The sequence below is a fragment of the Limanda limanda genome, chromosome 7, assembly GCF_963576545.1.
Source record: "Limanda limanda chromosome 7, fLimLim1.1, whole genome shotgun sequence".
Lineage (NCBI taxonomy): Eukaryota > Metazoa > Chordata > Actinopteri > Pleuronectiformes > Pleuronectidae > Limanda > Limanda limanda.
The window spans coordinates 3,385,003-3,410,938 of record NC_083642.1 but is presented as its reverse complement, the minus strand read 5'-3'; the positions used below and the strand labels follow the sequence as shown (position 1 = coordinate 3,410,938).

The following is a 25,936-nucleotide window of genomic DNA, read 5'->3' as shown; positions in this document are numbered from 1 at the left end:
CAAACGTTAGCAATTCTTTCAGCTCTTCGGAAAACCCACAGGTTTGAGACTGCGTCATCTTTCAGCACCTCAGGTCTAAATGGGTTAATATGTTGTTAGCTCAGCTACTTGTTGATCTATAGGGACCAGAATATGAGAGCATGCTGCAAGAACTGGCCAATAAGAGCCATATTAATGCACTGCCCATCCTTTGAGCTAATAGAGCTCGACTGCCTTAAATATGACAGTGTGGAAAATAACATGAGCGAAAGGGCCATATTAAAAAGAAGCTTCCCTGTTGAGTGGAGGTGCGTGTGAAGTTGTGAAAAATTGCTGGTTTCTTAGAAAGCTTACCCTTCGTGCCAGACCCAGGGCAATGTAGCACTTCTCCCCGGCATCAACGATCTCCACTTCATAATAGTGGCAGCGGGTGGTCAGGGGCTGCCGGGCCTGGGCCAAGCCCACGTCCATGATGCTCTTTCCTTTGCCAACATACTCCAAGAGCTGAGGGAGGCAATAAAAAGAGAGAGAGGGAGAGAGGAATGGGGTTCAGAATTTAAGAGATAAAATAAAAAGCGACAAACTAAACAAAAATATGCTGTTATACAGGCTCAGATTATCCACTGAGTTATTGCTCTTTCATCAGCTTGTTAAATCCGACGCGTGATGTAACATCCAGAGCCGCGTCCAAACCTTCAGGTCCGATTCCATAACAACGGCAGAACCTGTGAATTTATTAAACATCACGTCTGGTTTTTAGTGAGGCATCAATTAGGGTAAAGAACTAACTAAATTCGTTTCAGGTTTTTTTTCCTGGCTAACGTTAGCATGCACGGGTGTGGTTTTAACTGTTCCACCATCTGAGATCCACAATTACAGAGGAGGACAAATCACTGATCTTGAAAATACTAGAACTTGGACCTGAACTCATATCAACACAAGATAGTGACGTTCACTTCCATCATACGTCATTTTTCACAGGAACTGAAGACAACCTGTTCTGACTTGAACACTCTGATGAACTTTTGCACAATGTTTTGCACATTTGGTTGTTTTCTGCATCACTCAGGACGGATGTTAAGACCACAGCATTCTCTCAAAGACCCCGTTCAGACTTGCTATTCAGTTTCTGAGGAAACCAACATCCAGTAGTCATCTACTTGTCCTGCCTCACTCTTTAGAAAAGGTTTGTTAGGTGAACCTGACACGAAGGGCCAGCAGGTCGGCTTCCTGAGGTGGAGAGTCGAGATGGAGAAGTCACAGCAGATCAAGCTTGGGCAGGATCCTAAGCCCAGTGTTGTTCAACAGGAGAAGGACTTACCCGTGCAACTGGCTTTTGCAAGTGGGCCCTAAGTGAGTGGTAGACTGACACCTGCAAATCCAGTCCAACCCTCACTGAACCGCCCATTTTACAAGTATGAACAACCATTGCTACCTGATAATGAAATTACTTTCAGGTCTATTTTGATCCTTAGCATCTAAACAGGTGAAGCTGGGAGAGTACAGGTGAGTGGGTGGGCAGCTAGGCAACCACAAAGCCTTTAGGCTGAACAGTGTTTCCATGACATGCGAGTCCATGTGTGTGAGTGAGTGAGAAGAATAAACGCCCCCGGCTTGAAAGACTGGGATGACAGACAAGGTGGGGGTGGACAAAATTACTTCTGTTATTCAGCCTTTGTATGTGTGATTGTGTGTGTGTGTGTGAGTGTGTGTGTGTGTGTGCACGTGTGCTTGCCTGCGTGCGTGTAAAGCCGCCTGGGTGTGCTATGTTTCACTAGCCAGACACTTGAAGGACACACCTGGAGGGAACAGCTATTCAACATCTACGTCAAGTGTCTCAATGAACTTATTACCATTTTCCATTTCTGTTATTCCCTGTTGCTTAGTGATCCATCAAACTGAGAACTCCTCACAAACCAAGCGAGCGCAGGCGAAAAGTTTCATTTCTGTCTCCGACCTTGATGATGGATTAAACCTTTTGCTGAGAACTTGTGTGTGTGTAGTTTCTGTGTGGCCATAAATTACACAAGTTCAGGTGGACTGCCAAACGTCACTGAGAGAAAGACAACAATCACCCGTGATTTTCAAAAGTGCTTCATGTCCATAACGCTTCGTTTCACTGAGTATTGAACTCATTGAACTTGAAGATGAATACATTTGCTTGTTAGTCTGCAGGAATACACAAAAACTACACAATGGATTCTTATGAAACATGGGACATGAGCCAAAAAAGAAATGTTGGCATATGCAGGGTGTTTTTTCACAGATTTTCCAAATAATAACTCAGGGATCTTGATGCATGTTTAAATGAGTGATATCTTAGAGTGCTTGGTTGATTCAGGGGACGTTTGCCTCCTCCACAGAGTTTATCTCTTCATCTGGGTTTGTTTGTTTTTCTATTAGTTGGTAGAATTACGCAAAAGCCACTGGACAGATTAACGAACCAGGTGGAAGGATGTGGAATGAGTCAGAAGAGTCAGGAACTGTTTTAGGTTTGGTAGAGATCCAGATCAGGGGGCAGATCCAGGAAGTTTCGTGGCATTTTAGTTCATTTCTCAGGAAACAGTTCATGGTTCTTGAGGATAAGAAAAATCATGTTTTAGAGACGGATATTTACGTGTGTGTGCAACTTGGTGTTAGTTGGAAGAGCAGCACATACACTGGTTTGGCTTTACAGGATTATTAAGCTAACGCCCGTGGCAATGATTATGTAATAATCAGCTACAGTCAGTCTGGTTGCATAAAGCTGCAGAAAAAAATCTGTCTCCATTGTCTGGTTGAGACAATTCCAACAGTATTTAAAGAGATTTTTTTTGAGCTGTGAACTTAATTTAATGACATTTCTTTGATTAAATAAATAAATTATGGTTTTAATATCACATGTATTACCTTTAGTTAAAAACATCTGCATGTATAGTTTGAACATGGCTCATGGAGCAAGAGAAACATTCTGTGACTGCATATTATTCACCACAGTGTCAGAGCTGCCGTCTGAGAGTCTCATGTGTTCTAATGTCTCCAGAACCAGCTTCACCTTCGTGCCTGGACAGCTGCTGCTCTCTGAGGAGAGGAGGAAAGTTCAGTTTGATGTTCACTCAGTCACACCCTTTATTTGCTTCTTGCTGCGGAGTAATGAAGGAGGAAAGAAACAAGAGGGCAGAAGAAGAAGAGACGTAGCTCTGAGCGAAATAAATCTCACTGTGATAACTGATAATATCTCTCCCCACCCCCTTCTCTCGTGCTCTCTCTCTCCCCTGTAACTCCGGGTGAGGAGAGCGGTGGAGGTGGTGTGCGAGGCCATGTTTTGTTGAGGTGCTGCCTGGGAAACAGATGCAACGCCCAACCAGTGGTCCTGCCAGCTTCCTGTCACCGCTAATGGGGGAACTTATAGAACCTGAAATGAGGAGACCTCCTCTTTATCCTCTTCTTCATTAACTCGATTAGACATCACATAACAGCTGGTGAGTCAACATAGCTCAGCTGCTTTCATGTGTTTATTCTTTCCATTACACTTTGTTCTCTCTCTCTGCTGCGTCTTTGGGTTTTTGTAATTAAATTCCTTTGTAAAGGTATATTTTTAGGTGGCTTTTCTTGCACCTCCTCACCTTCTACCCTTTTTCCTTCATTGCAACAACTTCATTTAATACATTTTCAGTATAAGTGTGATCAAAAACTTAAAATTAACTACATGACAGATACAGAGCAACTGTGCCACTTTGATTTGGAAAGTATATGAGCTGGTTCTGGCCTCTAGAACAGTGGCTGTGCTTCCCTGCTCCAATTAATATCCCACTTAGGTCAGATGGTCTCCAGAAGCTAAATGGGACGGGTCCATCAGTCTCTGTTTTGTGCAAAGAACAACCAAGATGAATATCTCTGTAATGTGTCATTACAAGCACTTCCAGGGGGACAGAAATGAAAACACAAAGTGACACTTGGCACCAAAAGATGTGCAAAATAAATTTTAAAAACAGCTGTAACTGGCATGTGAGGACAATGTGTTACAAAACAAGGGGACCTTTGTCTGGGATGCCGCGTCACATCTGCAGCAACACTGTGAAGAGGAATTTAAAATAAAAGCGCATCGCACACAGCAGGATATTTACATTATCGTGCCAGACGGAGCAGTCAGCCAGAGAACACCTCCTCATATGTTCTCAAGAGGAGCCGGATGTTCACTAAATGTAAAGACTTCCGTGCAAGAACTTGCTCTAATGTTAGTAGCGGCACAAATAAATATCAGAAGGCTAAGATACAGTCCTGCTGGTTAGTCTTCAGCGAGAACTAGAGGAGAGATTATAACCTTAATTTTGAATATTTGTCAACAGAAGAATGTCAGCAAGTATTCTCCTCCAGGGCGATGTCTTGGTAGCACTATCATCTGCAGCAGGGTCAACGTGATCTTGTCTCGATTATTGTGAAAATACTGAAGAACTCGCAATCGTAATCATCCAGACTTCAAGACCTTAAACTCCTACATGATTTGGTTTTACCTGAAGCCAGGATGTCCTCTGAGCTCAGGAGCAGATTAACATGAAGAATATCTCTGTGCTCTACTCCCTTCAGCTCTCCATCAAACTTTACAAGTCCCCCAGTGCCTCCCACAGCATGATGCTGACATCACTGTTGAACTGATATTGGACAGGTGAGGAGCGATGTCTGGTTTCCTCCAGGCCAAACTGCTCACTCTTAGTTTCATCAAAGAGTTCTTAAGAAGCTTTCATGTGTGTTTCTCTCAGAAGAGGCTGTGATATAAAGTTCAGATCTGTGGAGTGCTGCTCTGAGACTTGTTCTTCTGCAGGATTTCTGAAGGTCACCTCAAGGTCCCTCCTCCATGTCGGCTCAGTTTGAATAACCAGCTCCTGAATAGTCCTGGATCCTTCAGACTTCTTACCAGTGCAGTGCCCATTGAGTTCGAAAGTTCAAGAGTTTTCAAAAATAAAAGCTCTGTAATTCTACTCGAAATAAAGACACTTTTTAAACTTCTGTTATTGCTTCATCATTATGAGATTTCTGAATTGATGAGGAGAAAAAGGGTAAATGTATTCTAGCTCAAGGTTGCATCACAACACAAAGTGAAGAGGTCTGAACACTTTGAGTCGCTGTACAGTTACTTTGCGGATTTAATCAATCAATCGTCTCTGTGCGATTTCCGTTGAAACCTGTGAGAACCAAGGACCTACATTGTTGTCCTTCACCAACACCTCATCACTCACAGGCCATGTGGAGCTTTTCATCACCTTTTAATACATTCCTTTTGTTATCACAGTTACCACTGCTGGGAAGATGTTACCCAAATTAACCTGCGGCTCGGATGCCGGCAAGTATTTCCACCGGCGCTGTTAAAAGTTACGACTCCACAAGAACGTTGTATAAAAACACAGCGTTACTCTTGAGTAAGAGCTGAGGGTATAACAAATTCAGTTATACTTCATGTATTGTTGTATTTCAGTGGAAAGGATGATACTGGTTATCACAACTTCACCTTGGAAAAAACTTCCATCTGACCCAAAGTCTCAATAATTGGATTCAACAAGAAAGTGTCAGAAATACAGAGAAGCAGACAAATGGATCTGTCCATGATTATCATCAGGTTCACTGACGCAGCATCGAATGCTGTCAAATATCAAAGATTGGAAGAAAATGGCTATCGTAGGCTTGTTGTGCTGAAAGAGAAAAACTCAGCACTCTTGTAAACTAATAGGTTTTATTTTAATTCAATTTTATCACCAAAATATATTGCATCTATCACTGAGTTAGAAAAATCAGATATATGTATTTCTTTCTTCAGCTCATTAAGCCCGAGAAGGCAAATTGTGATTTGTGAATATATCACAAATACAAAGTAAAACAAAGTCCGGTCAGGGAAGCAGTAGCTCCAGGGATATGGAGCTTACAACCAGCTGCGTATGACAAAGCTGTAAACAAATAAGTTGCATGGTGCAGTGGGTTTGGAAACGTGTGAGGAGCTGAAGCTGCGGCGCAGGAAATCTGCCCAAGCAACAAAATATCTGAGTGCAAGTGCAGTTTGAGCACAAGCGGAGCAGAGCTCAGCTCACGCAGGTTCCATCTGAGTGCAAGCGCCGGGTTTTGAGTGAGAGCGTTACAACATCTGAACGGGAAATCAACAAGTCCTCGAACTGAAAGACCACGTTTTGGAATCATGAAAGTAAAAAAAACATAGTTGACGCTTAAACTCAAAACTAGTAGTTATTATACAACGGCACATTTTTATTCAGCATTTCAGTGCAACTGCACTGGGATCACTTCAACTTTGATTAATGAAGTTAATCCTGGTTTATTCTTCCCTTACGCTGCTCAGGTCAGAGAACTGGAGACATCATGACTGAGCAGAGGTGTAAAGTAACGAATTGCATTTACTCACGTTACTGTAATTGTGTAGTTTTTTTGTGTACTTTGTAATTTTTTGAGTAGTTTTTGAAATGGGTAATTTTACTTTTACTTAAGTAAATTTTGACTGAAGTATTGCACTTCGCTACATTGAAAAATACATCCGTTACTGAGTAAAAAACAAACATAGTTCAAGGCGCAAGGCAATTCTCACTGCAGTGGTAGACGCGGGGCACACCTGCCAGTAGCGATCTTTTCCGTATTAGTCCCTTTTAAAAATAAAAGAAACCATTTCAAAATAAATGTATCAAAACTTTGATTTGTTGTGCCTTTTGTTTGCAGGGTATGAATAAATAAACAGGGAAAATTAGCAATAATAAAACAAAGTTTAAAAAAAAAACTTTATTTTAGTAATTGATAGATACGAAGTACAGTTTAAGGCAAGGGGTAGTGATGGATAAAGTTTTCTTTAAAAAACAAGTTAAGTCTTTCATTCTCAATTTCCACCTTAAAACTATGAAATTAACTGAACAATGAATTAGTTCAGAATTTAAATTGTGAACTATTCATGTTTACTTGTATGAACTGAACTTGTTCATGAGAGGTGTGAACTTGCACAACACTGGTGGTGGATGCTGCATAGAGAGGATGATGGAGTCAATGTCACGAGAGCTAGAGAAGGATGATATTGCGGACAACCAACAAGCGGAAGCATCAAACTTTCTGCAAGTTGAGATTAAAGCAGATGAAGAAAACCCGTGGCCACATCTCAGCAAGATGTTTGTAGACTAGTGCTCTAAAGGTGGACCAAAGTTTAACCAAAAGTTTAAATATACAGTGGGACAGCGGCATTTTAACTTTTTTTATTTTAGCTGTCATGTGGTTCATGTCTTGACATGTCCTCCCAAAAGTTCTTAAATGTTGTGTTGACATGTTTAATGTTAAATGTTTGACATGTTTAATGTCATTGCACTTATATTTGTAAAGATTCTCCTTCAATTAAAAAGAACTGTTTTTGGATTGGATTTATGAACCCTTGTCCTTTTTTGCACTGTATAGGAGCGGCCCCCATCAAGTTGTTGGAAGTAACTAAGTAACTTTTACTTAAAGTACATTTTAAATTAACTACTTTTTACTTGAGTGGATTTTTAGATGGGTACTTTTACTTGTACTTAAGTAAAATTTCATCAAAGTAAAGGTACTTTTACTTGAGTACAATATTTCAGTACTTTTTACACCTCTGTGACTGAGCCACTGATAGGCTGCAACAACTTGAAGGGAAAGTTGTCTTCATTCATCAAACAGCAGAGTCATGTTGGGATTCTAACATCTTCTGGAATCTATTGTTCCAAGAGGAAGACAGGAAACAGGAAACCTGTATAGGTGCTGCAGAGCAATGAGGATAATTCAAATCTAAAAACACACACTAGATCTGCTCAGACAGAAGAGCAGATGCTGTGAATGGATACAACAATATGTAAAAAGAATCTTAACTGCTCAGCAAAAACACGTGTCAGAGGGTAAGACGCATACATCCTGAGGAGTTTTAATCTCTTCACGTGGAGGGGAGAGGTGGAAAGAGGGCGGGGGGGGGGAGAGATGGGCCAATAAACTTGTGAAAACGATAACTGCCGACTCAGGTGCCGTCCACTTACTCACCGGCCCGCTCATCCGCAGCTGAGGGGATTAACTCGGTGAGCGCAGCGGCTGCCGGGACGACGCAGGAGGCCGAGGACCGGAGGCCTGCGTTCACACCGAGCCGCACGTACGCACGGGAGCCTCAGCCAAATGTCTCCTCTCAGGACAAACACAGAGCAGCAGCAAGCGAAGAATAAACCATATTTCATTTCAGAATTCCTACGAAACTTGCCCTGTTTGCTTAAGACACAGTCCGCTGGCAGCCGTGACAAAGGTATAGAAAGAAAGTCCAACAATCCATATGTGATGAAGTAACTGTACAGAAAACAAGAAGTCACTTCACCTGGAAAAGAATGTTCAATTTATCGGTGCTGAACAAAAGGCCTGAACAGATCAATCAAATTCCTTATTGTGTTCTAAGCTGGAGCCGTCAAAGGAGCTCAGGGACAGAACAGCTGCTCGAGTTCAGGTCATGTGATCAAATAGAGTTTCTTTCTGCTGTTAAACACCAACTTAACAAATGTTATTGTTAGTTACCAAACCAAGAACTTTACTGGCCTGGTGATAAATGACCGTTTCACCAGCTGGGCTTGTTCACATTATATATTATTATATTATATAATGCAAAATATGCAGACCGAGTCGAACTCTATTGCATGTTACTGTAGGTTACCGCTTTAGGGAATGAGAGTTTGTATGAGGACAAATATTCAGACCACAACTGAACATCTGAAGATAATTAAATCCTTTATTTTTTCATAATTAGGTATATTGATTTACCATGGTTGATAATAATAATGGATTCTTCTCATCCCAACTCCTTCCTAAGTGAACTGTGAACACCATCACAAAAACACAGGACTGTCAAAGCACCAGCACACACTTTATCATCCGAGAGACGACTTCACGTATCTCAAAGTTTACTATTATTAGTGTTTATGACCATAACGAAAACCGTGAAAATAAAAGATTTGTATTCCTACATAGTGTCTGACAGTAATTTAAAAATGTGCAGTAATTTGCCAGCAACCCACAAATCACTCCAACCACTTCAGACTGAGATTATCAACACAACCCTAACAACTAGCAGACTAATGGTTACTTTAATCACTAACCCATGTTCATATAATTCAGACATGTCTGTGTGTGGGTTCCAGTCTGACACACAACATACCTGAGGCAACAACAAATGAAGAGCGAGCCAAGCAGTGGAAAAACTGAGGTTTCTCCACTGATGGACCTTTGACAGGCAGCTTGTGTGTCTGTCCTCACAAGTTAAAAAAAATAAATAAAACTTGTTGCCAAAACGAGGAGCAGCTTAATAAAGTTAGATTAGAATCTCAATCTCATCAATCAAGCTGCACCAAAACCACACACTCACAGAGATCAGTCTCCTCAAAAGGCTTGATTTTAAACTCAGAGTGAAGGTGAAAAGATATTCCTGGATGTATTTTAATTTTCTGTGGGTTTTGCCCATCTGTACTATATCTATCTATCTTCTATATCATCTATAAGTACTTATTGAACTCTTGACAGTTATATGTTAAATTTCCAATTTGTCGGATCAGTTCTGGCATCGGAAAAAACCCAAACATTACTCAACGCGACCGGACCCATGAGGAGACTGAGGAGAGAAGGTAGTGAAATATTTGATGAGGTAAGTATGATGATAGTGGGCAGAACTCTCGGATCAGACACCCACCTATCTAAACAGGAGTGGCACCCCCTCCCCCTCTCCCCAAACTGTAATGTAAACAATTCACAAAGGCCACGATTTAGCTGCAGACGAGTCACTACCATCACCATTGTGCTCCGTGCATTCTGCGGCTTTGCTCTCCTCAGTCCTGCCTCATCAAAAGCATACCAGTCAGGAAAGTCATTCATCTTGCAGCGATCTTTCCCGTCACCCTGTCCCCCCCCCCCCCCCCCCCCCCCCCACTCTCCTCTCAACAATCAGTAAGGACAGCTTTCATCCGGAACAGTGATTATCCTCACTTATCAAATAGCAACCTGAAAAAAACGATTCCACTGTTTTGACCCAATGTTTGCGAGGTGCTGCTGGGCGAGGCAAACCACTGAAGAGCCGCAGAGGTGTAATTCATCTGTGGCAACCCAGCGATAGATTCATAAGTCATCGGAAACCACCACCACTGGAAATATCTGTTGCAAGCCGCATGTGTGAAGAAAGGAGGAAAAACATTTCCCTGCCTGTTAAAATATACACCTCGCAGCCCGGGGCCTGACAGCTCAAATGTTATTAAAATCCATAGGAGCTTTGTAAATATGGAGCAAAGAGGAGGAGGAGGAGAGAGGAAACAAGGATGGTGGAGAGGAAAAGTGGACCAGTGGAGACCAAAGAAGGAGAGGAGGGAAAAGGATAGTGGAAAGGAAAAGAAGCAGGACGAGAGGAGAGGAGGAGGAGGAGGAGGAGACAAGGGGGAGAGGAGATGAGACAAGAGATGAGAGGAAGAAAGGAGAAAAGGAGGAAAGGAGGAAAGGAGACAAGAGGTGAGAAGAGTAAAAGAGGAGGCTAGGAAGAGAGAGGAGAGGAGAGGAGAGATGAGAGGAAGAAAGGAGGAAAGAGGAGAAGAGAAAAGAAGGGGAGGGAGACACGAGGAGAGGAGATGAGGAGAGAAGAGTAAATGAGGAGGCTAGGAAGAGAGAGGAGAGGAGAGGAGAGGAGAGGAGAGGAGAGGAGAGGAGAGGAGAGGAGAGGAGAGGAGAGGAGAGGAGAGGAGAGGAGAGGAGAGGAGAGGAGAGGAGAGGAGAGGAGAGGAGAGGAGAGGAGAGGAGAGGAGAGGAGAGGAGAGTGCAGATCCAAAGAAGACACTTGGAAAAGTTGAGGCAAAGCTTTGGTTAAAACCGCTCAATGAAGTGAATCAGAAGTCAAAACCAACACACAGATTAAGTGAGACCACCTTGTGGCTGACATAATGTTCTGCTCTTAAAACCTAATCTTACCTCATTTTAATCCTGCTCCTCAAACATGTCTGGCCTTCAAAATAAACCTCCACTTTACTTTAACTTCTCCTCCTGTATTTTTATTTCCTCGGCCTCTCTTTGCTTTTCTTTAGCTTGTTGCTCTTAAACAAACTTTCTCTTGCTACCTCCACACAAAGACCTTTTTATTTTAAAGGATCACCTCTGCTTCGGATACGCCTGCGTCCACAGGACACCGTAGTTTTAGAGCCGCTAACACGGAGAAGTTCGGAAGTTTGGAAAACAAATATTTGGAAATAATGACGTAGACACACAGCCTCTTGCTGATTGGATGATTTCTGTCTAGATGTAGAATTCACTGATTCGTCAGGCTCCTATCACTTAACTTCTTTCTCTGACTACCAGTGTATAACGCAATGTGTACAATCACGCGAGTGGTCAAGGGATATGCGTTTTTATTAGGGATGGGGGGAAAAAATCAATTCAGTTACAAATTGCGATTCTTGTGAATTTAAATCGCCATGCTGCCTCCCAAATCGTTTTTTTTTTTTTTAAAACATATATTTATTGGTTTATACGAGGGGGGATATATGGGGGGGGGGGGGGCAACATCACTCCAGAGCATGTTGACCAGCTCTTGTTTTTGCACAAGAATCTAAACATACCCAGGCACTACCTTTGCATTGCCTTTTTGTTAATTTCAAAGTTTATATTTTAAGTAAAATTTAATTCATTCTATTTAATTTACCTTTTATTTATTGTTTTAAAGTAGCCTAAGTGGCATACATTTCTTAATCTGTCAGTTTGTGTGCAGTTGACAGGGGCTTTACAATAATAGGTCACACTTTTATTTATTTTCTCTATTGGCTGCCCGGCAGTCATTAAGTTAATGTTAATATTTAGAATAAAACTTGTAAAGCTCTAAGTGAATTTGACTGTGTTGTATTTGAAGGAATGATTCAACTTTTTTCCATGGTCCAGTATTTTAAAAAAAAATAACCAAAAGAAATCGCAGGAAGTCGTAATATTGAGTTTGCAATCCTTACAGAATTGCAATACCCACAAAAATACATATCATATCGGCACCTAAGTATCAGGACAGTATCGTAACGTGAGGTCCCTGCCGATTCCCGTCCCTAGTTTTTATGCATGTGAGAACGGACTTGGATTAAAACTGATACGGAGCCAAAACACTTGTGTGGACAGAGATCGTTTCAGTTTGAAAACGTCTTTTTCAATCATGAATGTAGAAGAGTGGATGAAGCCTCTGTCGTCACAGAGAGCAGCTACTGTTATAACTCCCACCACCGTCCCTGTCTCCAGAGTGAACTTGTCAGGACTTGACAACCTTATCTGTTTGACTTCTATCTCCCTGACAATAGAGACCACATCACGGACCTGGAGGCTAATGGCTGCTTGCTCATTAGGAAAAAAGAAAACCCAGAAAAAAGAAGAAGGAGAGAAGAGAAAGAAATCAGTGTTGGACTGTGGAGCCGACCGTGCAGCCGGGCGCTCCAGCTGTGAAAACCTCCAACCACATAAGAAAGAGTGGAAGATTCCTTGGAGTCCCCTTACTCCACTTATTGAAATTTTACAACCTGGTGGGCTGCCAGGCACTTGGCTCTGGCAACACGTCTCATGCCTCTGCCACTCCTCGGTCCAGAAAAACAGAAAAAGGGAGACAGACAGAAAAACAGAGAGCAAGACTGCTAATTGAATCATCCCTCTCCTCTGCTCTGGGAGAAGACCACGGCCCGTGTGCTGGATGTCGTGGGACGGATGTTTGTGCACGAGGAGACACACGCGTTCATCACACAGCCGGAGCGTCACCTCCGCCCGGTCGATGAGAGACCGGCCTGTCGTCCTGTGGCTGGTGAAGTGGGAGCAGCGGCCGATGAGAGCTCGCACCTCAACGCAGAACAAAGGTGTTACAGTTCACTCCTGTAAAGTGGCAGGTGTGCAGCGCCGTGATACATCTGATGACAAAGCTGTTTCCAACAATGAGCGCCATTCACGTGGCTGATAGAAGCGACTTGAATCATAGTTTAGTCTGAGTCTGAGAAAACAAACTCGGCACCTGAGGTCTGCCAAATATCGGCCGTTATTAATCACTGTGCGACGCTTGAATTTGGCCCGAAGCAAAAGGTGGAAAAAAATCTGCTATGCTATTTAACAAAGAGACTAATTAGCCATGCTAGCTGTCAGGCTGTAGCGATGCTAGCTGGCTGTGTCAGCAGGTTGGTCCACCATTGGGTTCAGGGATATCTGAATTGTTAAACTTCAATCGATCTTTTTAAATCTACCATCAAAACCCACCTATTTAAGCAGGCATATAACTCTTAATGTTACTGTGTGCTGACGTTGATGTTCTGCTGCTGCTCTGCTTTGTGCATTTTAAAACTTTTGATCTAACTGTATTGCTGACTGTTGTACGGCGACCTTGAGTGCCCTGAAAGGCGCCTTATAAATAAAATGTATTATTATTATTATTATTAAATTAATTTAATGTGACAGGAGGATGAAGACTAAAGACTTTTGTGATCACCTGACTTTCACTTCTGGTGACACCATCAGGTCCCATTTCTGGATTCAGGTGAAATGTCTCTGTCGGATGGAGCAACGAGGAAATATGTGGCAAGCTGCCGTATTCTAATTTGTCCCACAAACAATGTTTACACTGTCACACAGGAATTAAAACAATAATATCAGGAATCCCCACAGCAAGGGTCTGAAATCAAACCTGAAATGAAAGTAAACTGAGTTCTGTGGAGGGTGAATGTTAAAGACACCAGAGTTAGTGGACGTCTGTTATTTCTGTGTCTTGCACTATGCCCCATAATGTTTTTACCATTCACACAGACAGTCAGACCTCATAGCTTCAGCTGCAGTTGTGGCATCATTACAGTTTACTCTCACGCCAGAACTTATCCTTCACTCTTGGTCTGTGTACCTGTCACTCAGAGGGTAAACAACCCTTTAACCACCATAGATTGAATTAATTCAGTGGGAGACGCTGGTTTATATTCATTTGTGGCTAAAGACAAAATAAAACCAACAGTCTAGACGCTGATGCTGCATCGTTTCTGGATGAAGGCAAACTCTACTGGCGATGGTGAAGGAGTCAGTCAAATGGGTATATATTTAAAAATGAACATAGTCAAAAAACCTGGTAATTTAGGTTTAAAAGAGCGAAACCTCTTGTTTTTTGATGCTGAAGTATCAAGTATCTTCTTTTTTCTCGTTCGTGAACTAGTTCTGACAGCATCATAAACAAACCTTAACTGTGTCTTCGGACCGAACGCAAAAGGAACTTTAGAGACAGTGCAATTGGGACAATACAACTGTGACAAAATCTGACCAAACTACCTACAGAAATAACTAGAACAGGAGCAGGATGGAAGTCAAAGCTGCTCAGACAAAGAAGGTTAAACATTTCTTTACCGTTTTCCACAAACACAATAAGCAGCCTAACCTCACTCGCTGCATCACCAGATGAAGAAGTGTCCTGATCTCACACAGCTGAGAAACTACAAACCTGATCAGGCTTGCAGGAGGTAATTACAGTGCACAGAAAAATAAATAAGCCTATAGTGTGCGATGCAATGCAACACAATGGTCCTGAGATAAGTGGTATTAGAAAAACCTTTCATCAGGCACGTAGATGAAGTCGTCATCGAAAAGTGAAGTTGTGTTTAAATCCAAACTATAGAGCTCATCAGCATTGATTCTCTGTGCAGAGATTTGATTATCAGCAAAAACGTTTCTCCGGTAGAGGTCACAAGTTCCTATCATATCAATTAAGTTTTAATAAAACGTGTTTGATTATTGATGTTGAGCAGAAGTTCTACCCTACCCACAATCTTCAGGTGTGATAGTGTTACCTTGGAAATGTTTATCACAGCACGAAAACAAGCCGTCTATGACTGGATTCTTCACTGTTACCATACTATGATACTACACAGGATAAAACACTATTCACAAACAGACAAGACACAACACATTACAACAAACAACCAGGTTAAAGAAGAGAATCACTGGAAGTCCTTCACAGACTTTTTCGCTCTGAATCTAATGTTTTATGGTCATAACTCATCTGGTGGTTAGTCAGCCTGGTTCCAGACTTTAAACTCTTTTAAGGTGAAAGTGATTGTGAAATGTGTTTTCTGAACCACAGCCTGTAACAAGCAGTTTAGCTTTAGGCATTTATCACATCAAATCAAACTAAAGACCGATCACAGATTCAGATTCAATCATCAACATCTTCACCTTTCATCCGCATTTGTTTGCTTTTCCTGTCGGTTCGTTCTTTGGAAGAATTACGCAAAAACTAAAAGACACAAAACCATGAAACTTGATGTGGGATTTGGTGCCGATCCAAACAAAATCTGGATCTAGCGAATTTAAATGTGGTTTCATAAGGAGACTGTTGGGGTTTTGGCAGTGATACGTGATCCCTGAGTGTCCTTCTAGTTTATGTCAGGTCTCAGCTCCACTCAGCATAGCTCTGTATTACCCCCCCCCCCTCAGCAACTAGTTGATGAGACGTCACACGTCTTTGCAGGTAAAGCACAGTGGAGGTGAACACAGCCATCAATAATAAACATGTGCTCATTAGTTCACCAGGAACACCACTGTCATAGCGTGTGAGGTCTCTGAGTTACACCAAGAGCAGTGAGTAGTGTGAATTAGGTTTAATTAGAATTCATGAGGTTTAATTGGTGTATAATGGTATAATAACACACAGGACTACAAATTATGACTGCAATTAAAGTGATTACAATGTGGCAACCAAAAGCTGATGATGGTTCCTTGAACTACACACGTCTTTAGATTTATATGCATCTCTATCTGCAGATAAAAGTCACCCTGCTTGTGTGCCTTAGATCTGAAAGTCGATTTGCCTGTTGAACTGATCTGAACTGTTGCATAATCCCCGACTGCGAAGTAGCAAAGAGGGAAAGAAAGACGAGAGACTCCACGTCTTCCCTGACAGTCTGCTGTTGATCTTGTTACTGAACCTGGTGTCTATACAGAACTCGGAGGAAAATCCCTGAGCTGATGTCATGAAGCAACCTGCAAAAACAAAGGTGACCCAAATCCAGTCACGGCAAGACGATGATGGGACGAGACAAAATAATTTAAATTGAAATGATTGTGTCTCGAGCTTTCCCTGAAGCATTAAGCACGGCTGTCAACAACCAGGGATAAAGTGAAACCACGAGCAGATGAATGATCTTCTAAGAGCACAAAACAAAGGGTACAGAGCCCGTTTACATTGTATATATAATTACTACTTTGGTATTTTCTGTCGTGTTTACATTGTTCCTATTTTTATATTTTCCATTTACTCGTTTCTTACTTCATATTTGTAATGCTGCTTTAACAAGGCATTGTGGGACTGAATAAAAGATATTTGTCTAATCTAAACAAAAGCCCCAATTCAAACCGATCCCATTCCAAACACATATGCAAGAAAAACACACAATATATACAATGTGTATTCAGCAAAAACCACCCAACCCTACAAGGCTATTCAGCTTTGTTTAACAACTCTGAAAATAGCAGCGATTGGTGATTGATACAATTACTTAAAGGAATCATTGGGCTGAGTGATATGTGATGATAGGAAAATGTTTGATATTTCATGTTATGTTCCATCATCTATCTTGTTATGCCGCAAATCGGAGTTCTAGGCTAAACACAGAACTGTTCGTAACCACAAAACTGTGATTGTTTGTTGTTGTTATTGCAGAACCAGAAGATGCAGAGTTACATACTGGAGACTTCTGTCATTGAGTCAGGGCCCGAGCGTGAGGAATACAAAAGTTCTCCATGAACCAATAGAGAGTTCTTTCTCCTTCTTACCGTTCCGCTCACCCTGACGTCGTACAGCCGACCCCAGTCGTCCTCATGGCTGTCAACCATCATCATGCTCTCGTCCTCCTCCAGGAACCACTCAGCCTGCAGGTCCACCTTCACCTCCTCCCCCATGGAGTGCATCCCTACCGCGGGGAACAGCCCCTCAGCCAACACAGGAACCTCCACTGAGCCCACCTGAGCAGGAGAGAGCCGTGAGGAAACAGTGAAGTGAAGACACACGGAGAACAAACACAGACTCCACCACGTTAGAACACTTACCTCTTTGCCGTTTTTGGTGAAAAAGACTGTTGAGAAACCTGCTTCTGTATTTTCCGAGTGGATTCCACAGCCGACGCGGTCACCTCGAGCACATTTTGGTCCAAACTGCTGCCCCACAGGGTTTCCATTGTACAGTCTGAAGGAGAGAGGAGAGAAACATCTCACTGTTGGTGCTCTATGTCTTCTCTCCTAATGAGTATATTAACCATCTATAATCAAGCTGAAGTTGACTGTTCTGGGGGAACAAGCTATGCCAGAGGGTTGATGATCACATAAAGAAAAGGAGGAACAAACACGGATGGAACGTAGTGTTACGAACAGGCTGACCTCTGACCTTTTAGTCCCTCACAGTTTACTTTTACATACGTTCACCTCGTTATCTGGTCTCCTTGAATGACCTAGTGAAGAGATATGTAAACACACTCTGAGCCATATAATTACGCCGACTGCTCTGACCTGATAATGCACAACACATCTGTCTAATGCTGCAGGAGTGTGCGGTGCCATCAACGGCTGAAATCGGACGCTGAAATATCTACAGCGGACCGCGAATATAAATCCAGTCCTAAACATGGCGCTAAACCCAGAGCACGTAGTGAAAGTGCTTAGCGCCCAGTTTGGGTCGAATAAGTATCTACGGCATTTATCAGCAGCCCGTATTAATTTGTTTGTCTGTCTGTGAGGAGGACGACTCACAAACCACCGGAGGGATCATCATCATGAGACTTGAGGTGGAAGGATGTGGGGCAGATCAGGACAGAACTTTACATTCAACGGTAAACATCACATGTTGATGAGAAACCTGATCACGGGGCAGATGCTGAATTGTTTTTCACTTTCTATTATCAAGGAGGTTTTGTTATCGTCTGTATTTGTTTGTTTTTCTGTCTGTTAGTTCATTAGATAGTTTGAAGGATGCAGTGTTGTTTGGGGAAGAACCCAATGACTATGGATTCTGGATTCATCTTTTTACTGTCTTTCACATTGTTAAATTATAAATTGATTTCTCAGAGAATAGGAAATATCAGACATGTTTAGGGAACTGGTTTCTATTAGTGTTTGGAATTTGGTGCAAAACCACACACATTAGCAGATTAATTGATTTCAAGATCTTGAGAAAATTAAAGATTTTGACAACAACAATTATTCTTGCTTCCTTTCTCTTTACTTTTTTTATTGCAAATGAGTTATTTTTTACTTTTAAAATAATGGTCAAACAAAACAAGTATGTTAAATATGACACTTTGAATAGTTTTGATGTGTACTGTTCAATATTTTTCCACGACAGCTTTGCATTTACAATTATTAGTAGTAAAAAGAAAGTGTTCTAAATCTATAAAGAAAGAAAATGTATAATTGAAGCCAGACAAACAGTTCTGAGGCCTGTGGGGTTCGGAGACATTATCCCTGCATCAAAAGTTCTTTATGCTCGAGCAAGAAAAAGTTAGAACTAAAAGCAAGAACTAAGGAGAATTATATACTGAATTACTGTTGCGGTTATATGTGGATGCAGCAGCAACAGGCCACAATCCATTTTCCCAAAGCATGCAAGAAACTGTAGTGTATAGATGACTGTGGTTTGACTTACTTGCCGTTGTCAGCGTGGTAAGCTACAGAGTATGGCAGCCAGCCAGGCTGGTGGTCCAGCCTGTAGAATTTAGGCACCAGGCCCACAGCAATGGTTCCCCTCACCCCTGTGTCCACTATCGTCACCTATAACAAACACACACACACACACAAAGAGAGAGAAAACACTGTAACTAGGCCATATCTATATTATTACATTTTTGTTTGGAAACGTAATTTTCAAACTAAAACAATCTCACCAGTGTTTCAATGCTCAGACTCTCTGGGTCTGTTTTGATCCTCGTCCAAACTAATAGAACTGAAAACGCACATTACGTATCCACCGGCGTGTACTGGGCATGAATGTGCCGGGGTAAACAGACAGCTCTAATAGTTGTATCATTGTAAAATGTTAGCGAACTTAGCAAAGGTTTCAGCGATGGCTACGTCACCATCAAAAAAGACCCGATCAGCAACCGTCTGTGTGAGTCTATACCTCGTAGTTTCATCTCAGTTTCTGGCCGTCCAGACTCAAACGCAGACCCAGAGTTTTCAAACTAGAACGGAACCTGCAGCGTTTCCAAACTTCTTCATTTCAGCCGCTCTTAGACTCCGGTAGCGTGGACGCCGGACGCATCTGCAGCAGAGTTGATGTGTTTGCAGACGTGGAATCAGCCTAAGAGCAGGACCAGTTAAATCAACTCACAGCTGGAGCAGGTCACATTTGACTCTGACGTGTGCAGAGTAAAAAGGTCACTGCAAAAAATAACTAAAGGAATTTACAGCCAAAACCAAAATTCAAACACAAGTTTAACATTCTATATATTTTACGATCAGAAACTTTACTCAGTTCCACCTTCAGAGGAAAACAGGTCAGGAAGGGAACCACTCCAGTAAATCTCAGACAGACTTGACCCACTCAGGATAATGTGGGTTTGATCCAAACTAAAGTCTGACTCTACACATAGTGGAGATGTGCTACTGTACTGATCCCACTACATATAGGGCTGTTTCATATGAACAGAATTTGTGTGACAATAGAAAAATGTCTACTGAGTCTCTATTGCTGCTTCCATTCCTTGAAACTTGGAAGCGGTGTGGAGAACGGACAGAAAGAGAACTCACTGACTTTTGGAACAGAACCAGACAAAGGGCTGGATCCAGGAATTTATCACTTTGAGCTGAATTCAAGTCATAAAGTTTATGAGAACAATCAGAAATTCATCGAGGGCTAATATCCAGGAACAGGAGAGATTTGGATCAATCTACTACTTCCAGGAATCTGTGAGTCTCCAGAACCGTTCATTTTATTGGCTCCACACTTGGCATGAGGATTGTTCGTGGCCCAAGTAAGTGTAGTGTAGCATTTTGTGTAATTTGGACACTTTAAACGTTAAATACTAATAATCTTTAAATAAACAGGCGACTCTCAAGCAGCAGCGGCTGGGACTCATAAGCCTAAGCGATCCTGAAATAGAGACGCCATCTTTATTTACAGTCAATAGTTAACAGCTGCACATGAAACATCCAGAGCTCACATGGCGGCGGCAGGAAGAGCTTCACAATAGACTCCTCCCCCCTGACATAACGCCAACCAGCCAATTAAACCCAATCACAGAAACATGACCCAGCAGAAATGGGTGAAGGACAGTCATCATGATAACCTGATCATGACTAGGTAGTAATCCGGTATAGAAGAGTAACAGTCTGTGAGTCTGTTTCCTTCTTCTGCATCGACCCTGGTGTCTTCCACTTCACCGGCGTGTTTCATTATTCACCTCCTCCTCCTCCACCGGATGAATCCCTGCTCCTGCTCGTCGGCTCCTGGCACACGAGACCAAACTTCTTGTGTTTCCCTGACTAAAGAATCCAGGATCGATTCCTTTCCAGTTTGTCAATTTAGGGATCAGACATTATACCGTCGCTGTGTGAGAGGAGTGAATTCTTTTCCCTTGGCCGGTTCCCACGTCCACACCTCAACTGTTAAAATACCATGAATAAAAAGAGCATGCGAGATGACTTAGATTATCAAGGAGCAGGAATGTGTGCACCGATGAGCCGTTCAGTTATGTTGACATTAATGTTTCAAACAACTCTATTAAAATGAGAGGAATGCTGCAGATGTTGAGCTGGCCTGGAGGAGGACTGACGACACAAACTGGAGAAAGTGCAGCAGCACTGACAACAAACGTGAAATGGATTCCTTGTGAAAGCAGAACGAGGGAGAAACACGAGGATAGCAGTGACGCATACGTCGACAGAAGCCTGACCTTTATGAGAATAAATGCTCCCAAACTTTCGAGATATCTGGGAAACTGACAGCATGTGCGTCACGAAGTAGAGAAAAATGTAGCATGAAACTCTGGGTAATGACCACACTAAAAATCCTCTTGTTTAAATGTCAGACGGTCCTAGGAGGCTCCAAATGTGATTCTCATTTACATATAACCATTGTTATCTTAACGATTTGCATGCGGAGGCAGGAGAGAGAAAAGGCTCCTGGAGGTCAGACGAGAGTCTGACATCACATTTAGAGGAAATGTCACATCTGGCACAAATCGGGAACTCCTCACAGCAGTGATAAAAAAGAAACGTCAAACTACATTGTTAGCTTGTAGTCGAGTCGAGTGAAACAGTGAATCTGAAATGTTCCATCATGTGCCCGAAATAGAGCTTCCCATCGCGAGGAGGACATCTGAAAGGAATAGGGGGAGAAGAGACTCAGGAGAGATTGGTATGGCTACAGGACTCGGATGCAGCGTGGTCCTGTCTGGGTCTATTTGCAGCCCGGTGGAATGACGTAGGCTCCCTGGATAACGTATGTCCTGACGTTTTCCTCCTGGAGCCGAGACCAGAGCGAACACCCGCCTCACCTGCAGCTTCATGAACAAACGTCACCAGACAACGGTGACACGCAGCATCCACAGAAGAGCTGCCTCATAAAGAACACTCTGCACCTCAGCACCTAATTTACGACTGAACTCTTGCTACTTTCCGGTGCTAAATCACAGAGATACTTCCCTCCTCTCTCTACTGTAAGGATGCAGACGGTTCCAGCAGCCTGATAGTGACTGTAGGGTCCAATGCTTTCTCCCTCTGCCAGTCTGCTGCAAAACACTGTGTGTTAGACTAATCTTTGTGCTCAGAGATACCACCTAACCCACACCCTATCCCTCATTCCAATGGAGCTAGGACATTTTTGAGGTAGTGGTTTTGCACTGGTGAACTGGGACTGTGGGGGGGCACTGAGAATTTAATATGAAGTTGAGAAAATTGTCAGCAATGGGATTCCAGGGGATAAAATTGCTAGCTGGATGGAAAAGCAATCTTGGGCACAACCAGGGATGACGGTATGTGGGCCTATCATACTGTGAATAACAGAGTTACAGATAGCAGCTCGATGCAATCACATCAACTAATGTATAATAATAAGAATCAACCTAATAGGACTACGATGCCCAAATGAAGGCATGAGCTGCTTTCAGATGTGCACTGGACTCTGTACATTCTGTATGAGGGTTCCATTCGAGAACGCAAATCAAGTCTGAGTGAGAGACTCTGGACTTTCGTCGGATTTTCTCTAGTAAAAACCTGTGTGAGATCACAGCAGGAGATTCTCTGCAGGATTCACGGAGACCAATTCCACAGACCTTCTCTGGAGGGTGTCCTGTGGGTCAAGAGGTTACACATGGTGGCAAAGGTTCCAGTTTGCCAGAGGAACACCTAAAGAAAACCTTGTCAGCCTGTGAGTCAAAACATAGTGTGTGTCTTCCTCTGATGGAAAGAGGTTTCACTTGTGTCTTAACAACGTCTGGTTTATTGATCCGGGAAAGTCACAGTTCACCCGTCTCCACTGCTTCACTCGACAGCAATCACCCACATCATGTTGTGGCAGCTACAGAACAGAGTCGGTGAGCTCAGGTGTTGGTGGAAGGGAACCAGGATGAGAGCGAAGACAACCCATGTTGAACTGAAGGAGTGAGGATGGATGAGTCTTTGCCCCGCCTAACTAAATGCCTGCTCTGTTTACCCACCTCTGTAACCAAGGCACGGGATTAGATTATTTATTGCTTTGTTTTGATATTATTCCCGTTTTTTTTTTTTGCCACGGCCGGGCCGCCACGTTAAAATGGTTTCAGCGGAAACACTGAGCACTAGTTTCACTTGCTGACCAACTTGCTGAAACTGTGCAAAATTTGAAATATCTTTATGTTTCACGTTTTTACCCTCAGGTGAGGTTCTCTGAATACACCGAGTATGGTTTTAAGAAATGCTCACAGACACGATATCTTCTAAGAAGACGCAGTGGCCTCAGAGTCAGATCAGTACAAGTGAAAAGTGTCATAACTTTTTATCTTCCTGCGAGATACGGTCACGTAAGCTGCAGAGCAGAGATCAAACTTTCCAGGGCCAAACGCCCTTGACCCAAGTCTTCACCGAGAGGAAGAGGAGGAGAGCGAGGAGTCTCCTGCCACTTTGAGCTCAGGGAGGCGCTACAGAGAGATCCACAGCATCAGTTTCAATGTGTCTTACCTCGAAGTAACAGTTTCCCTTTGAGAGAGGATGGCCAGCCACATAGCAACCCACTTCTTCAGAGTTCCCTTGGTAACTAAAGAGAAGAAAGCACAGGTTAACAAAAGGTGACTGTTGGTTCAACTGCTGAATCAGAAACACGTCTGGAAGAACAGCCTCCTCCTGTCCAACAGTCTCAGCAACAACATCAGCCTGATCGCATGTCTGACGCATCTGGAAATGGGGATGAATTGAGATGTACAGTGTGTTGATGGCAGGATTAAGAGGGAGGGATAAGAGTATAAATCAATGTCTGGTTGGTTAAGTCGATCCTTGCCACCAACACACCCAGTACATCTCAATCATTCCCTGTTTCCAGATGTGCCGGCGAATCCTGTCATCAAAATACAAAAATGTGCACAGTCACCATACGCCATGGTGCACGAAAATATTTCTGTATTGGCTTATAATGTCAAAGCTTCTGTGACCGCCTGCTGGTTAAAAAAACATACATTTAATTTATAAAAACACACAAGTAAATAAACAGACAATTAGCATAAAGAGTTAATAAATGTATATGTATCTATAAAACTGTTTTTCCAGGCCTCTGCAGACCCAGTGAACCTTGAGCAGCCGTCTGACCTGAGAGCGTCTCCATCTTTCTGCAGCCTCATGAATCGCTCCTGTGCCGGGCGCCCGTCCCCAATGTCTCTGATTCGACGCCTTAGATTCAAGAGGCATCTGTGGTGTAGGACATTGATGTCATCCATCTAAAGGAACAGAAACAGGTCCGTCAGATATGAGCTCGTCACCGTTCAGCTCAGTCTGCTGTGCAGTGTTTCCTGCCTGTTACAGTTACAGAAACCTGTCTGTCTGTGTCTCATTCAACCTTTCTCCCTCATACTTGTGCAGCGTAGAATTTGGACACATGATAGACTCATTATTAATATAATTAATTTGGACAGCATACTTGTGGTGACACCTCAAACCTACTTTCTCACTATCACCTACAGACACACTGATACATCTGCAATAAGGTATCAAACGTTACTCTGGATCTAGTCTAAAGGTCCTGGCTTCAGTGCTACGCAGCCATAATAAAGCAGAGACTCTCTACAGCTGTGTAGTTGACGTGTCAGCATATTTTGGATTAGCAGCGAACAAGGGCAGGGAAAAATTCAACAAAAGGCAGCTGCTCAATTCAGTGTTGAAATACTGCAGTGAAGCAACAATCCTTGAAAAGCGTTTCATAAGACGCCGCTCCAGCTCCAGTGGGTCTGAGACGAGCATAGCTGCAGTCCGTTGGTTCAAGATAATATGATGATAATATTCACTTATTTTATAAACTGAATATGTGAGTCCCTGTGTATCTTCATGAACATCAGTCCTGGAGCTGGGTGTACGCACAACCACAAAGTCAGTGTGCACAAACAACACTGTCACTGAAGCTGATTCTGATGACAGCATTTGATTTATTGTCACAGGATTTAAAAACGAACACGTGAAACTCTGGCCCAGTTCAGACCTGGTGTTCACATTCATCCTGAGAGAATCTGTCACTATGGACAGATCAAGTGGGTCTATTCACACCCGACATCCAAATGTCATCGAATGTGGATCTCACTTCCCCACTTTGTGTGCAAATAAAACATGTGCCTCACGAAATGATGTTGTTTTTACCTAATTTTGAGTTTAGGGGTGTGTCCTGTGTGTGTGCGTGTGTGTGTGTGTTTGTGTTTGTGTGTGTAGGCGTGAACAAGTAAAAAAAAGTCAGGAGGGACTATATTAATTTTGTGTAGCTGTTATGAAGATATTACCCATTTGAATATAGTATCAATACCTATTCAGGGTTGATATTGTTTCCACAAACAAATCAACCTTCTGAGGAGAGAAAAGAATCCAACATAGGAAGAGACGATATGGCCCAAAGAATTATATCTGGAATATAAAAGTTTATATCAGAAGATATTAATTAAGTAAGCTCCGACATTCATATTGGACTCCAAACAACAGGTTTTAGGTCTGAATGTTCTGATATCCTCCTCGGACGCACGTTAACCAGGTCACACAGGAAAACCGAACTTTCACATCCTTACATCCGCTAGCATCACTGATTCTGGTCGTCGACTCTTAGGCTTAAAACGCTGTTTCTTGTGGAATTTGTATGTTGGTGCTTCCAGACACTTGGATGACACCGAGATGTTGTGTTTTCTTTCTGTTGTTGTATCACGTCTGAAGTGTTTTGTGGGCCTAGACACTTCACTCGCATTTACATACCATACGTCTCCTCACATATTCTACATTACTGACATAACTCCTCAATTCATGCAAATTGTTTCTTCTAATCAATGCTATAAACACTGTTATTTCGTTGATGTGCTCAGTTACACGTGACATCTGGGAGGCCAGAGGAGGTCGGCGGTTCAATCCTCAATCTTCACCATCTGCCTGCCGAAGTGTCCTTGGGCAACATACTGAACATCACTCATAGATGTTGAAGGCACTCATTGTGAGTCGCTTTGGATAAAAGCTTCTGTCAAATGACATGTAGTGTTGTTCTACAGCACTTCAGTCCGTCCTGATCAACAGTGTGTTCACACTGTGTAACGCATTATACTTCATTATATATATAAATTCATGTCTTAGGCTTTTGTTATATTGCTAGTGATGAAAACTATCTTGAATAGTTGTGTAGCTCAGCTCCAGTCCAACGTTAAAACGCGAGGGGGGAAAGTGGGCGTGCCAGTGTTTACATCCAGCTAGCGCTGTCACGGTTCGAGAAGCTAACAGCTGCCGGTGCAGATCCCGGAGG

General features: G+C 42.6%; 1 protein-coding gene across 1 annotated transcript in view; it reads right to left on the bottom strand.

Moving 5' to 3' along the window:
- spryd3 (SPRY domain containing 3) overlaps positions 1–25,936 on the bottom strand; it is a 47,867-nt gene that overhangs the window by 21,566 nt on the left and 365 nt on the right. The window contains exons 2-7 of the mRNA XM_061075136.1: positions 23,767–23,894; positions 23,146–23,221; positions 18,635–18,759; positions 17,047–17,182; positions 16,774–16,962; positions 334–483 (exon numbers count right to left, since the gene is read on the bottom strand). Coding sequence (XP_060931119.1) covers positions 334–483; positions 16,774–16,962; positions 17,047–17,182; positions 18,635–18,759; positions 23,146–23,221; positions 23,767–23,894 — 804 coding nt within the window. The remainder of the gene's footprint in view (positions 1–333; positions 484–16,773; positions 16,963–17,046; positions 17,183–18,634; positions 18,760–23,145; positions 23,222–23,766; positions 23,895–25,936) is intronic.